The sequence below is a fragment of the Euleptes europaea genome, chromosome 3 (assembly GCF_029931775.1).
Source record: "Euleptes europaea isolate rEulEur1 chromosome 3, rEulEur1.hap1, whole genome shotgun sequence".
Classification (NCBI taxonomy): Eukaryota; Metazoa; Chordata; class Lepidosauria; order Squamata; family Sphaerodactylidae; genus Euleptes; species Euleptes europaea.
This window is the reverse complement of record NC_079314.1, coordinates 65,346,265-65,362,244: the sequence shown is the minus strand read 5'-3', so window position 1 is coordinate 65,362,244 and position 15,980 is coordinate 65,346,265. Positions and strand designations below refer to the sequence as shown.

Below are 15,980 nucleotides of genomic sequence, written 5' to 3'. Positions count from 1 at the left end.
AATCCAGAGATTATAGCCATTACCAGGCAAGAAAGATCTTTCTACAAAACCTAAGAAAAGATCCAGCTTTGCATAAAAATCTGAAATCTTAAAAACATACACCGGGGTCTTCAATGCCCCACCAAATATTAGAAACAGTGCCTTTACCTTTAAGAAACACACAAGGTCTTTGGGAAAAGGTGAGGATATGGTGGTTGCCAGGTGGAGAGAAAGAGGAAATAGTGTATGCGGGAAAAAAAGATAAAGTGAGCTGCCCCCAGCAAGTCCTTGAGGATGCCCCACCATGCAACAGGGCTACAATTTCCCCAAGTACAGATGGCCAGGGGAGGGAAGGAGGAACAGCTGGACAGGTGGGCAGATAATGGTAGGTTGGTTGGTGGGTGGGAAGGAGAGAAGGAAGCAGTTAAAGGGGAATGGCTGGGGACTTTCAGGGAAGGGAAGGAGAAATAGTGGATGAGGGGAAAAGAGATGACATGCCACAAATCCTTGCAGGTACCCCTTTTGTAAATATTAGGGGAGTGCATGAATTTTCAGGTTTTTTTAAAAAAATTCAGCATATTGATATGCATACATCTAGTAAAAAGCACAATTGTAGAAACATCAGAAAGAAGTTAACAAACATGACGAACCATAGATGGTCAGCCAAATTCCATTTCAAATAGATCTTAATCAGACAATTTCCATTTACTCAATTTAAAAACAGCCACCAATTCAAAACAAGAAGCCAAAAAAAGCAAAATAATATCAGCCATTTACAATTTTATGCTTGTCACATTATTTCATACTGTGTGTTCAGGAGGTGTTTTCATTTTGTAGTTTACAATACATGCCTACCTTGATATGCGTTCTTGTACTTGGGTACTTGTTTTTGTATTCCTTTAGGGTGTTCCTTCTTATTAGATACTACCACTTAGATTAGGAATCTTCTTCAGCTAAGGATATGTTTTGACCCAGTGGACATAGTTCCAAACAATATGGCCGAAGGCATGAATGCTACAAAGGCAATAGAAGTGAATGGACCAGAAACAACTTCTATGGAAGTACTGGTTGCTAGGATAACAAACAGACAACTAGCTAGCTCCCTACCCAATACTAAGGAAGTACGGCATGTTTGGCCTGGTGACAGGAACAACTTTCTCATTAGCCATTGTATGCACCATGACAGACAGGGAGATCTCACAGGGCATGAAGAGTGCTGGTCTGGTGTGATGGCTAGAGTGCTGAACTTTAACAGAGAGATACAAATTCAAATTACTACTCAGCCATGAAACTTACTGGACCACTGACTCTTTCAGTCTCCAACCTAAGGTTGTTGTAAACGTAACACTAAATGGGAGAAACTATGTACACCACCTCTAGGCTCTCTGGAGGAAGGGCGGGATAAAAATGTGCAAGACAGATGAAACAGACAGAAAAAGCCTTGGGATACAAGAGAAGATGTTCTTTAGGACTGGTTTCCTGACTTATTCCTCTCTCAAAGAGGCATTCACTACCTCTTGGATCCAGTCAGTCAATCCCCTACAGCAGGGGTCCCCACAGGCACCACAGTGTCCAACACCTTTCCTGGCACCTGCCAAATGTTTTGAGAAAGTGGGTGGGGCCAGATGGGGCTTTTGCCCAGCAGGACTTCTGATTGGCCACTGGAGATCTGATTTGCTGCCACTATAGCACAAGGAACTTTACCACATTGTTGTGTGCATGCATGAAAATATTTTTACACAATATGTTCGTTTTAAAAGGCATCCTATTTTACAGCTTCTGCCTGTAATGTTGAAGAGTTATTATCAGTTATGCATAACATCACTCCCTGTCATTCTGTGGTAGGTTTGCCTCCTATGGCAGGTATTTTGTAGTTGGTCCTGCCTCCAGTAACAGCCTTTCTGTGGTTGGTTCCAACTCTTGCCACAGCCATTTTGTGCTTGCACCCACCCTCCTGTGTCAGAATTCCAAAGGTACCCTCGGATTCAAAAAAGTTGGGGTTCCCTGCCTTGATGTAAGTCAAGAAAAGTAAAGTCAAAGAAGGGAGACTGTAGTTCTTGGATCTCCCCAAGAACTGTGTCCAATCCTTAGGCTACAACAACCGAAATTTATCCAAGCAAATATGACAATTGGCTGCTATTGTAGCAAACAGTAATTTATCAATAGTGGTGTCCAGTTCACAAGGGAAGAAGAACTTTCACAGGCAGAAGTTTTTCTTTTTGTGATTAATTAAATGAACTGAGAAACTCTGTATTTGGCCACTAACTGAGATGGTGAATAAAATCCATATGAAGTACACTGTAGCCAAGATGTGAAAAACATGATCTCAAATACAACTAGATACTTCATATATCTGGTGTTTATAAAACCTTGTCTATAAAATTTTGTGTGTGTTAATTGCCTTTAAGTCACTTTCTATGAATTAATGATCTCCAAAGAACACTATCATCAACAGCCTTGCAAACTGAGGGTCATGACTTCCTTTATTAAATCACAGTGGGTAGCCGTGTTAGTCTGTTTGCAGTAGTCAAAAAGGGCAAGAGTCCAGTAGCACCTTAAAGATACCTGAAGAAGTGAGCTGTGGCTCACGAAAGCTCATACCCTACCAGAAAATATTTTTGTTAGTCTTTAAGGTGCTACTGGACTCTTGCCCTTTTTATTAAATCAATCCATCTCATGTTGGGTCTTCCTCTTTTCCTGCTGCCTTCAACTTTTCCTAGTGTTATTGTCTTTTCCAGTAAAACCTTATGCCACAGTAAAACAGTCTCTAATGGTTAGAGAACTTCTCTACTCTGGAACAGATGTTAAGAAACAAATAGGTATCAATTATAAACATAGAAAACATGGAGTATACTTTTGTTACGCACTGGAGTAGGAAACATAGTTTATAGTAACATACCTGTAAAATCCGATCTCCTTCGCGGATCCGTCCATCTCGGGCAGCAATACTGTTTGGATCAATCTACAAGGGCCAAAATCCCAATATTACCTCTAAAAACTTGGCAAATATCATCTATCACCTCTGAGAATTTACTGAAGTATCAAGTTTCATATCACACAGATATCTATTTCAAGTCAGGTGAATACCTTTGCTTCTGAACTCCAGACTCTACTGTGAAAATCGTACATTGGAAAGACAGGACAGCTTTAAATAGATTTGACTCCCCAGCAACTGAATGGCTGCATTAAACAATGCCACAGTTACTACTCCTTACCCCAAGTTTGGTTCTGTAATTTCCCCAGGGGGATGGGCAACAAAATCTTCCCTGCTCTATTTGAGCTGGAAAATGTGCTTTCTAGAGAAGGGTGGTGTTTGTGAATCATAAGCTTTCAATTCTTATGGAATACAGTATTAATGGCAAGATCCATAGAAAAAAATAAGGGTGAGGCTTGAGAAGTGATAAATAACAAAGAATGCTGCCTAACAGATGTGTGTATTTTTGTAACAGGCAAAAAGAAGCAGTTTTTCTGTTTTTACAAAATATTTATGGACTACCATTTTACCTAGAAAGATAAACTTTTGGGACGTTAAACATAAAGGAAAATAGAAAGGTAAAGGAAATCCAAATTCTTTGTGCATTAATTATTATATACTGAGTCCTGGTTCAACTCTCTTAACTTTCATTTTACCTAAATGGACATTTAAAAAGGTAAAGGTCCCCTGTGCAAGCACCGGGTCATTCCTGACCCATGGGGTGACATCACATCCCGACATTTACTAGACAGACTTTGTTTATGGGGTGGTTTGCCAGTGCCTTCCCCAGTCATCTTCCCTTTGCCCCCAGCAAGCTGGGTACTCATTTGACCAACCTCAGAAGGATGGAAGGCTGAGTCAACCTTGAACCGGCTACCTGAAACCAACTTCCGTCAGGATCGAACTCAGGTCGTGAGCAGAGCTTTTGACTGCAGGACTGCAGCTTACCACTCTGAGCAATGGGGCTCTTAGCATGGGTATTTAGGACTCCATTAAAGTGGGTTTTTTTCAGAGCCAGTATAGGTGTTCTTCAATGCTGACCAACTGTTTGAACGGGCAATGCTATCTATCACCTTTCTCTTGATAGTTATCTTAACTAATCTATTTTGGCTTGTCATGGCAAGAACTATTTTTCAAACCAAACATTTCCAAGTGGAGCATTTCATTTGCAAGTTATATCCTGTACAGATGTTAACTACACCACATTGTGCACTGTTGGAGTGAAAATGATTTTAAAGTGTTTAATCAGGTATGAAAGACAGAATAATTACACCCACTTAAATGAAGGGAAAGGCTTAGTGATTCCAAACAGGACTAAACTATAATATGGGAATGGGTGCCTTTTAAAAATATAAATACAGATTGCTTTATCAAATGCTAATGCATGATCTGAAAGGAAAATATTATGGGTGTTTTTGTTCCATTGCCTGATTCGCTTTCATCTGCACTGATTCTGCTACCTTGTTTGAGATGGTGTTAATAAACATAAGAACTGGCACATACTCAGATATGCTCAGTCTATGTGCCAGTCACTTATAGAATAGGAAAGTCTTTCTAGGACAAACTCACTTAGTTGTATAGTCCTGGAAGAATTCCAGTTTAGAATATCCTCTTGGAATTCTTCACAGCCTGCTTTCTTTTCACTATCCTGAATAATCTGACATCACTGTTCACCTCTGATTTTGATAATTTCTGAACAAGTTAAGAACACTTGACCTCAGAAACCCATTGCTTATGCCTTTCTGTTGTGACCAGTGTCTACCTTATACTTCCTGTTGATTAACCAGTTGCTAAACCACAGGATTACGTTGGGCAGCCGTGTTAGTCTGCCTGCAGCAGTAGAAAAGAGCAAGAGTCCAGTAGCACCTCAAACAGTGCACTCCTGAGCTTTCAGTGTGGGGGAACGGTGGGGAGGAGGTGCTGCTGTGATGCCTCCTAACCTGGCATGGGTGCTGGAGCAGGGGGCCTGAACGCTGGCTCAGCGCCTTCCTGGCCTCCTAAGGGCTTTTGTCCTCAAGGTTCAGGAATGCACTGAAAGAGTAACAAAGTTTCTGGCAAGATATGAGCTTTCGTGAGTCACAGTTCACTTCTAGGATTACTCAATAATATCTGGCAAGATATTTTGTCAAAAGCTTTTTTGAGTTCCAAGTGTATAAACTGCATCTCCTTCATCCACATTCTTGTTAAATAATTCCTTCATCCACATTCTTGTTAAATAATTCCAAAAGATTGATAAGGCAGGCCTTCCCTTTGTAGAAGCCATATTTTTTCAGCATGCCTAATACTTCTACTTATAACAGTGCTTTCTGCCAATTCACTTGAAACTGATGTTAGGCAAACTATCTTGTATTTTCCAAGCTCTCCCTTGGTTCCCAATTTAAAAATTGGCATTATGATTATACTTTCTAATACTTTGGTAACAAGGCAGATTTTCCTGACAAATTACATATATTTGTCAGGAGATCAACAATTTCACAGTTTCAATTTTTAAAGATTGAGATGCAAGAAAAGATCACTTTTTTCATTTATCAGTTAGTTCCAAGCAGAAGGCTGACCACAGACACAAGCCAATTTTCGTGCACACTTCTAGAGATTTAAGGCATGAAACAGAGGCTCCAGCTATTGAATTTCAGGGAATATTCAGACCTTTGGGACAATTTCCCCCCCATAATGATGTTGCTGTATTTGAAGCACTTACATTAAACAAACATGCTAGTAATAACAGTTATATAGTTTAAGTGACATAATTATGCCTGATAATTGCAATGGACAATAAACAGCCAGAATTTTTCAGTCAGACTATAGAATACTTATTTCTCTTTCTGCCACCAGATCTTTACCTCACTGATATAGATTCCTGTGTCTTCCTCATCATCTGTGCGGTAACAGACAGTCAAGCCCAGTTTTTCTTGGCTGCTAACACGACAGAGTTCAACCTCCTGTAGGAAAAAAGTACAGTGCACTGAGGCATCTATTTTGACAACAAGTTCTGCTGCAGTCGTCTTCTTTACTTCTTTAACAATGGAGACATTTTCACAGTATTTACCTTATAGTGTTTACCAATCGCTTTACCTCAGTTCATTGATTCAAAGTTAAATATTTCTTGATAAGAATAGTGAATGCTATTTTCATTCAGTATTGCTGTACTTCCTGTTTTACTGACAAATGCCTGCTTTAGACACATGTACCCAAAATTTACAAGAGATGGTACACAGCAAAACCTGGCATAACAAAATCAGGAATGTGTGTTGATTTTGCAGGGATCCACTTTTTTAAAGAAAGGTTGACAATTTATCACCCAGTCATTTTACTTCTATCAAGCCAATCGTTGATTTATGGGACAGAAGAAAGACAAAGTGTTCATCAATCAATCACATGCCAGTGTCAGTCTTCCATCAGCCTCTTAAACCATAAACCAAAATCAGAGTTATCTGCCAAATCACATATTGAACCTAGTATATTGTTAAGTGCTAGATAAATAATAATTTGAAATATAACTTATTCCAGAATTTCAGTTGTGTTTTTGAAGTTCATATATAGATAAACAGATAGATAGTTGTAATATGAAGCAAATAACACTTAATATAATATTTCCAGTGAAAGTAGAAGTATCAAGAAGGAAATAATGGACACATATATAAAAGGGGAAGATAATTTGCCTAATCTATTTGTATATTTAGGTATATAATTTTCTTACATTTTAATTTCAAATTCTTTGTTTATTTTCATTGCCATTCTTATATATTATTACAGATTCATTTTAGTTCTTACATTCATTCTTGTTTCCACTGTATGTCTTCTTTATCACCCATCCAACTAGTATGGAATTTTAAGAATTGTGCCCATTAAAAAAGGGATCCTCCCTGTCAAATTTCAGACAGATTAGAGAAAGGATCTCAGTTTCCTTTCTCAGTATGCAATTATGTGCAAAATTCTGGAAAGAGTAATGGAATGCTAAATTCATTTCTTGTTATTTCCATTTTTTCCTGATTAACCTAATCATTGTAATGGATGGGAATTTTTGTTCCAATTTTTCATTAATTTGGACTTGAACATGCATTCCTAATATCATCTGAGGCCTAAGAGTGCTGGCCACAGGAGAATTCCTACTTGTGCATATAGAAAGTCTCAAATATAGGGTAATTAATAATGCAACCTATGCAGTGATACACCAATAATAAATAAATAAGGTAGTTAAATAAACTAAACAGCTATCTGAACGCTGATGTAAACTAAAGTGCAGAATGAGCACTTTGTCATCTAACAGTATTATCCTAAACAGAGTTATACCCTTCTAAATCCTTTGAAGTCAGTGGGCCTGGAAAGGTGTACTTCTGTTTAGGACTGCAGTGCAAATTTTGATATTCAAGTACAAATGCTCAGTGGAATCATCTGTAACCATAGTCCATTCTGATTCTGTTTATATACTCTATTTGCAATAATCATTATGTTTGGCATTTCATTTTTACAGTAGTATAATACTGTGGTCTTTAAAAATGAATATACCAGCTACTATATACTGCATTTTAGGAGGCAATGTTCATTACAATAATTTTAATGTACTTTAATAGCATACCAATATAAGGATTCTAAAGAAAAAGCATCATAGGGCAATCCTATATTTCATTACTATATGGCAATCCAAAGTATGGATTTAAATATACTTATACCAGAGCTAGTCTGTTCAGGATTGTACTGTTGATGATCTATAAGAAAAGGGTGTTTTTCTTCCCACACACTGATTTTATCTTATGGAATGGTAAAAGAGAAGCCTCATGAAACCTGCCTTTCTCCTCTCTTTCCTTCTCCAAGTTTCCCATGCTCCATGGACAGCATTCAGCTAGAAAATGATTTTTTTTTTTAAAAAAGCTTCCATTAATAGTAGTTGTTTAATGCCTTTTTAAACAAAATGGGACTGCGTTTAATGGCATGTAAAGAAGAGAACAGGAGAAGAAGCTTGGAGTTATAATCTTGTTTACCTGTGTCATTAGACTTTTGGAAATTGTTTTAGACTTGACACAGATCTATACTGAGCCTTCAAAATACAGGATAAAAAAAATTCAGAGTACAGATGTCTTAATTAAATATTTTTAAAATAGAAAATGCTGACTGTTGGGTATTAGTTCTGCTTTTGATCTACTGTATATTCAGAATAATTTATTTGCTCTTAGAAATGCACTGAATCAAGGTTGTTTGTTCTTTTTCTTTATATGATTAGATATATATAGAGAGTACTGAAGAAACGTGAAAGGTACGCATTTAAACTACAGTAAGAGAGTTATCCTAAGCAGGTCTATGGAGAAGTAAGCTTCATTTGATTCAATGGGGTTTACTCGTAGGAAAGTGTTCTTAGGAATGCACTGGAAGTATGAAATGTTATTTCCAAAGGAAAGAATGCTACAAATAATTAACTTGTTGGGCCAACCAAAGAACCAACCAAACAGCAGTCTTATTTTAAACCTATAATGATTGGTGTCTGTCTCTGAAGGAAGTGAATATTTGATTACAATTAACATTAGGATAAAATTACAGTAACAAAAATGGCGTACATTACCGTAACAAGGTATACATTTCAGAAACAGAAAAAGCTTGTGACCCCTTTGAGGCCTATAAGGAAGTCTAAATATGCCATAAAGGACAGAGACAGAGGTCTTTAAATCATGGCAAACAAGAAGTAGTGTACAAGCAGAAATCCATTCACCTTCATTGTCCTGCTAGCAGAAACTCCTCGACATCAAGACAGACAAGGTCTATCTTTTGTAAACCAACATATATGCATGAAAGTAATAATAATTCATTGTATGTGACTGCACAGTGACCCTGGTGCTCTTTCAAGTTAATTCATTCCAAAATGTTTCTTTAGACCAGAGTTGTGCGAAATGGCATTTAACTTTGTAAGAAAGCTGATTTGATTTATTGAAAGCTTTAGCTCCCATGAAACTGTGAGAGCAACCCAAGATGCTTCACAGCATGGCCACATTCTCCCCCCAATGCACTATATACTGATCACCTGGGTGCACTGTGAAATGGTACTGATACTTTCTACAGACTGGGAGATATACAAATTGAAAGCATGGCACATAGGGGTAGATGAAGAAGTGAAAATGGCCCAGGGGCATGTGAAGCAGAGTGGTGAGTGGTTCCTGAAGTGCTACAAGTTAATGCTGCATGGGCCACTCAGTTCAGCACTGCAGACAATGGACATTAGCTTGTCCATTGCTAGCTCTTGCAAGCCAGCAGTAGTGTTGGTGAGCTGACACCAATTACCAATGCCTATGAAGGGTCAGACCAATTTGGCCACTGACAGAGTTGCTGAATTCATTCTATTTATACCCCACTCTATTTTCATGGGACTCAGGGTAGCATTCATGGTGTTATTATTAGGCTGAAGTTGGATGCTACTTCCTCTTGGTCTGAGCCCAACATACTGCCTCCCCAGTTATCTATGCTTGAGCAGAAGAGTTCAACTTTCTGCTATATGCAGTATTTGGCCACAAAAATGACCTTTTAAACTTAATTAAATGACAGCGACTCATCCTATGAAAGATGGGAAACTAAGTAAAGGTCATCTTTGAGCTGGCAAAGTATGTAAAGCCAAAGAGGTTATACTCTCGAAGGACATGATAAGAGGTTAAATTGCTCATCCTCCAGGGTGATGGAATCGTGGGCTGAACACCATAACCTTCTATTACTAGGTTAAAAGTCGTTATTCCCTTCAGCAACTGGGTTAATACTGCAATTTCTTCAGGTGATAGAAGAGTAGGTTGTAAATGTCATCCACTGTGTTAAAAGTTTCTTTGACTTACTTCTTGAAAGTAAGGAGATTAAATGTTGTGGTTTGGGATTCTGTAAAAGTTTGCTTTCAAGTCATAGTAGAACTCTTGAACCTCATATGAGTGAACATGAATGCATGTTTTAGAAGATAATAGACTAGCATTTAGAGTCTCTGTACAATTGTTGTCCTATGTGGAAAAGGCACATCCTGAATCTACTTATTAAAGAAACATTTCTTTCAAACATTGGTTTTAAATCCTTAAAGGTCAAAAGATGCAAAAACCCCCATTGTAGTCCTGATGAAGCCCAGTTTTACAAAGGCAATTAAAATGGAATTAATGTGATGGAATACCTCTATAGGGAAATATAATAGGGGTGTTCACATTTGGAGGTTGTGTATTTCCCATAGGATTTATTAAATGTTAAGTTACTTATTAAGACTAGGCATAGGACATTGCTATATTCCATTAATTCAGTCTTCTTTCATTCTATGAATGTATGTATATAAATTGGATAACTATTTATGTGACTTGACCTATAGTATTTTAAAATTTCCATTGCCTCAAGACACTCAACAATGCTCACAAGAATACTGGAAGAATATTATCCCCAGACCAGGCAGGAAAATTTGTCTGTGTATCTATGAGGTAGAAATGCATGGGATCTACACTGTATACTGCTTTCCCCTTATATTCTGAATTCATGGCTAAATATTTAGAACCCAGTTGGAGGAAAATCCCTTGATAACCTCTACAGCACTTTACACACATACAATCCGTCTTGAGTCTCAACAAAAAAGATAGACGATAAACAACATAAAATAAAATACTAGGGCTTAAAAGGAAAGGAACTGAAAACAGCTATATTGTAACATCCTTGTATAGATCTATGGTACAGTCATGTTTGCAATATTGTGTACAGTTTTGGTCATCATATCTGAAAAAGGATATTGCAGTGAATGAAAAGGTATAGAAAAGAACTATTTATCCTTGAAAAGTCATTGCTATGTTTGATGATGACAACAAGCTTGTGGTTATGGGAAAGTGCCTTCAAGTCGTAGCCAACTTATGGCAACCCCACAGGGTTTTCAAGGCAAGAGATGTTCAGAGGTAGTTTGCCATTGCCCGCCTCTGCGTAGTTACCCTGGTATTCCTTGGTGGTTTCCCACCCATGTACTGTCTAGGGCTGACCTTGTTTAGCTTCCAAGACCTGATGAGATTGGGCTAGTATGGCCCATCCAGGTCAGGCCACTAGTTTAGCTGGCTTTCAAAGGGGCTTAGTTTCATGGCGATAAGGTCCATCAATGGCTGATAGCCATGGTGGGTAAACTGAACCTCTGTGTTCAGAGGCAGTAACCTTCTGAATAGCAGGGTTCAGGAGCAGCAGAAGGGGGAGACTTTGGTCTTCATTTAATTTACTACCACCTATTAGCTATGTTTGTAATATCATTTAGACTTATTGTTTACATACTCGTTAAAGGTCCATTAAAATACCTTGATCCTACCTCCACCAATGCAGGAGCTGCCTGCTTTTGCAATAAGCAACATGTCACTAATCCATCATTTCCATCCATCCCACTCTGAAAGTCAAATTGTGCACCAAGGAAAGTTAAATGTCTAGATGGGTTCAAATATAAATGGATAAATGCTTTGTTTGCACACTGTTCCCAGTTTTAGTCTCCAGTATCTTCAGATAAAGGTATCTCATTAACAGTGCTACTTTAAATCTAGGAAAGCCATGTATAGCCATGTTTACTAACTGGACCATTTATCTGATTCAGAGTTGTGCAACTTGTATAGATTATACAAATTAAGCAAATATGCATACATATATTTAGCTACAAAATTCATTCCAATTCTGCTAGTCAGAGGAAGGGACAAACACCTAGGACACTGAAGGCCCACTTTCTGAACATTCAAAACTCTGTACCCACCCCTCCAGAGAGATTATTTCACTAGATGTTATGCAGATATTTTCAGTCCTGTTTTCATATAAAGACTACAGTTTTTCTTTTTTAGCCCCCATCTCCTAAAATCATTATGCTAATTTTTGTACTCAATGTACATTCTGTGCCCCCCCCACTTCACCCTTGATCATGGCATACAACTAGCTCTGAGTAAACCCATTAGGGTTGCCAACCTCCAGGTAGTGGCTGGAGATCTCCTGCTATTACAACTGATCTCCAGCTGACAGAGATCAGTTCTCCTGGAGAAAATGGCTGCTTTGGCAATTAAACCCTATTTGGCATTGAAGTCCCTCCCCTCCCTAACCCCCACCCTCCTCCGGCTCCACTCCAAAAACCTCCGGCCAATGGCAAAGAGGGATCTGGCAACCCTAAAACCCATGGTGCTGCCCCAAACATTTGATGAACTAGTTTTATTGTGGAAAAAAAAAGCTGAATCCTGTCATTACAATTCCCTCCTGTCTTTAATCTCCATATATGAAATGCATTAAATCCAGCTCCACTGTATTTGCAATAAAACTAAAATATTTATTTCAGTCAATTAGTAGACAAGGATGTCTCTTGTTTTCAAAACAGTCTTCTCTATGACAAATGGAAGGCCCATACTTGTCAATGCTGTCATGTATAATACATGGGAGTTCTAGACTGCAAGACGCCTGAGAAGGTGTTGTCACAACAAACTAACCTATCCTTTTAGACCTATTGACTCTACTAAAGCAAAGAGTCGTTTCCTTTATGAATTAATCGTTCCAAAACATAAACACAGCATATTGTTACAGCAGAAGAGGCTGGGGAAACCTGTTGAAAGAAATTTCCCCCCTGCTTCCAGACCAACTAGTCTATTGGTGCAGGAATGGTAGAAATGTCTTTCTTTTTTATTGATTTTGCTAAGTACTATCCATTTCTCTAAGCAATGAAAAATTGGAGGGACAGAGAAGCTTTGGGTATGGTTTTTAAATGTATGCTTTATTTATAAATATACAGCTAGAGCATAGCTGGAAAAAAGATGCACTTCTGCAAGGTATATCAGAAGGAGGGGAGAGACACTCCCCATACATTTAATATTCAGGAAACTCAAATTCTGTTGCTTTCTGCATTTTTTCAAAAACTGCCAACTTTGTTTTCCATACATAATTTGCCAAGCCTTCTTTTCTAATCTTACCCCTACTGACTGAATGCCCATTCAGGAAATATCTGGGCTCAAGTTTTTTTTAGAACCCCACTAACCTGAGTTCCAAAAACCAACAAAATTGGGATGGTCTCAATTTTGCAAGAATTACAAGTGAATTCAACATTTAAAATCTTAACATACGACAGTATTAAACTCTGATTAAACAAAGTTTAGTCTATACATGGATTCTGAAGAGAGTTTACGCATAGTGATTTTTTTCCAAATGATTCAGGGTACAATGAGATAGAATGGGAATTTTTAAATTGTTTAAAATAGCCTAATTTAAAACATTAACTGTGCAATTCTGTGCAGTTATTGATTTCAGTGGGTTTATACTGGAGTAACTGCACAGGACTATACTGTAATATTACGTTGGTAAATGCAAATTTCATCAGGTGTCATTTTAAGGCAAAACCATAGCAATAGACCCATTCATAGTACTCTGACAGTAAACTTGCAAGAATATGAAGAGTAGTACAGGGATATTTTCTACCACAGGTTCAAAGATCAGCAGTCATTGCAGGAGGTGTATAAAACCTGTGGAAGAAAAATCACTCATACAACCATCAGTTTGTTTCAAGACATACATGTCTTCTCACACAGATATAAATTTCCATGCTAAAAATTGTGACATATAAAGCAGCCCTTAGGTTTTCTTTAGTGTCTGTGGATTATGATTTTTTGGGGAAAAAATCAGTATATCAATGAGATAAATGAAACCATTAGCAAACCACAATTTGTCCTACACACTTCAGAAGCCCTTGGGTTCACCTGCATCCTCCCTCCTCATATATGGCTCATGAACAGAACGATTTCTGATTTTTAATTAGGAATGCTTCCTGATTTTTCAGGAAATGCCTCTTATCACCTGGAGAGAACATTCATTTATCAAATGAATGTTACACTACAATCTTATGTAGAGTTAATCCAGTCAACAACCATTGGAATCAATGGTTTCAGACAACAATAACCTTACATAGGATTGTACTTGAAAATTCCTACTTTTTAGCTTGGTTCTGCGTTGCTTAAGTCTATAAGCCTTTATTTTCTGCTGTTTTCTGTTTCACATGTACCAAATTTTCCTGTTACATTTGCACAATATTTGATGCTATTTCTGCATCAATTGCATTAAAAAGTTGTAAAAAAAGAAGTTACAAAAGGGAATCAGGAACACAGGAACTCCAGCAACTTGTGAAGAAACCTATATTTAAATTCTGAATTGGAAGGCTGGTTGTTAAGGAAGAGCAAGTACAATTTGCATTTTGGCTAATTTAGAGGTCATAACAAATTGTGGGTTGTTAGAAACCTGAATGGTTCAATGTTTAGTGCATGAGGCTAAAGTCTTTCAAGGCTTGTGTCATGCCAAACTGTAATTCGGTTGCATGAATGCTGCCTACAATGATCTATTTTCCCCTTATTTGAGAAATGCATTTGCATTTCCACATGTTTGTTTTTAAAGAAAAACCGTCTCTATGTTCTTCTAACAGTAGAGCTAAACTTCTGCTCTTAGACATTTTTATTATAGAAGGAAATGAGCATTTTAGGATTGTATCAGCTCTTGTTCTAGTTACCCCTAGAGCTTTTCTGTTTTGCAGAATTTACAGCCAATCCTGCCAAAATGTCTACAGAGACATGGTCAAGTTAAAGTTCACTCTGTTACAGCCACTGAAATCCTACACTTGTGAAAAATAACTTAATGAAATACCCAGTCTTTTCCTCTTTAACGCTCACAATATATTATATCATGTAGATTTTTACCCAGACAGCCTAATCTACAATGTATTTGTGACTACTTGGATGGAAATAGAAAAGCTATGGAGCAAGACCGTCTAGATGTAAACAAGCTGAGACTGCTGGCAGCTGTGCAGTTAACAAAATAAAATTGCACTCCCCACTGTCTTCTCACTTATCAATTTTGACAGAGGGCCATTCTGGCTTCTCATATGCAGAACTGAACAGGACAAATCACACTGGATGCCAGTTTTTCCAGAATTGATTTGGTTGGTTGCCTAACAAAAAGAAATGGAGAGTTATTTCTATTACAACTTGGTGGGAGAAAAATAATTATACCCAGGGATTTCTGTCTTAGGATCCAGTAGCCTACCCCAAAACATTTAATCTGCTTACATTTGCAAAAGATCAAAGACATGAGATTCTAGCAAGAATTCTGTCAGACATCAGTAAACTATTTCAAACTTGAGTTATATATATGTGCACTACTGAGTATTGAAACTGGGAAATTAGGAAGGCAGGAAAATAATCATTCAAAAGTTAAATTTCCCTGTAAGTTATGCACTGGGCCTAGAAGGGGTTGTATCAGTTTTGGCAAGTAATGGCTCATGCTGTTTGGCATGTAAATTCAATTAATCTGAGAGGAAGTTTAAGAGGGCTCATGTTGGTTTGAGTTTACAGCGCACACAATGGCTTTTGTAGAAAGCAAATATTCCTATTAGGTGGGCTGCATTTGGTCCTCGGTGCATTCAGCTATTACTAAATGGTTTCTATATACAGTTAAGCTAATGGGGTGAGAGCTCACCTGATATTAATGCCCATGGACACTCAGTGGGCTGGTTTGACTTTGCTGACACTTGCTTTTAAAGCCTACTTAAGTTTTGAGCTTACAGACAGCATGAAAAATTCTTTAAGAAGAAAGTCTCATACAGTAAGTGAGCCAAAGGGGGAGGGAGATTCCTTAAGGATTATAGACTTCCAAGCTACAAAAATCTCAACAGCCATCAGCACATCCTCTAGTAAGTCACAGACATCAAACTGAACTCCACAATTTCCTCCCTGATTACAGCGAATGTTCAAATCTTTGCTGAGAGATTATCATATTTTAAGGATGGATGGACATCGTTAAAAACAGCGGAGCCCTTAATTTTTACTAAAACAAACCCCCATCCTATATATACCATACATTTCTCTTTCTGAGGGTTTTCTCCATTTACTGAAATAGTTGGTAGTTCATAGTTTCAGAAATATTTCTTTATAGTTCCTGAAATAAGATAAATTACACTTTTTTCAGTCCAGAACCTTCCTGAAGATGCAGATGAGGGCAGACAGAAATGTTTAATGAAGGATTTTAAAAACTGTTGTACCCTTATATCACTGGATATTTC

General features: G+C 37.7%; 1 protein-coding gene across 3 annotated transcripts in view; it reads right to left on the bottom strand.

Annotated features, from left to right (window-relative positions):
* Nucleotides 1-15,980, bottom strand: part of PDZRN4 (PDZ domain containing ring finger 4) — a 129,293-nt gene that overhangs the window by 18,229 nt on the left and 95,084 nt on the right. For 2 of the 3 annotated variants that reach the window (XM_056846918.1, XM_056846921.1), the window contains 2 exons: nt 5,794-5,892; nt 2,879-2,941 (listed from right to left, as the gene is read on the bottom strand). In XM_056846918.1, coding sequence (XP_056702896.1) covers nt 2,879-2,941; nt 5,794-5,892 — 162 coding nt within the window. The remainder of the gene's footprint in view (nt 1-2,878; nt 2,942-5,793; nt 5,893-15,980) is intronic. The other variant, XM_056846920.1, reaches the window with a different exon arrangement.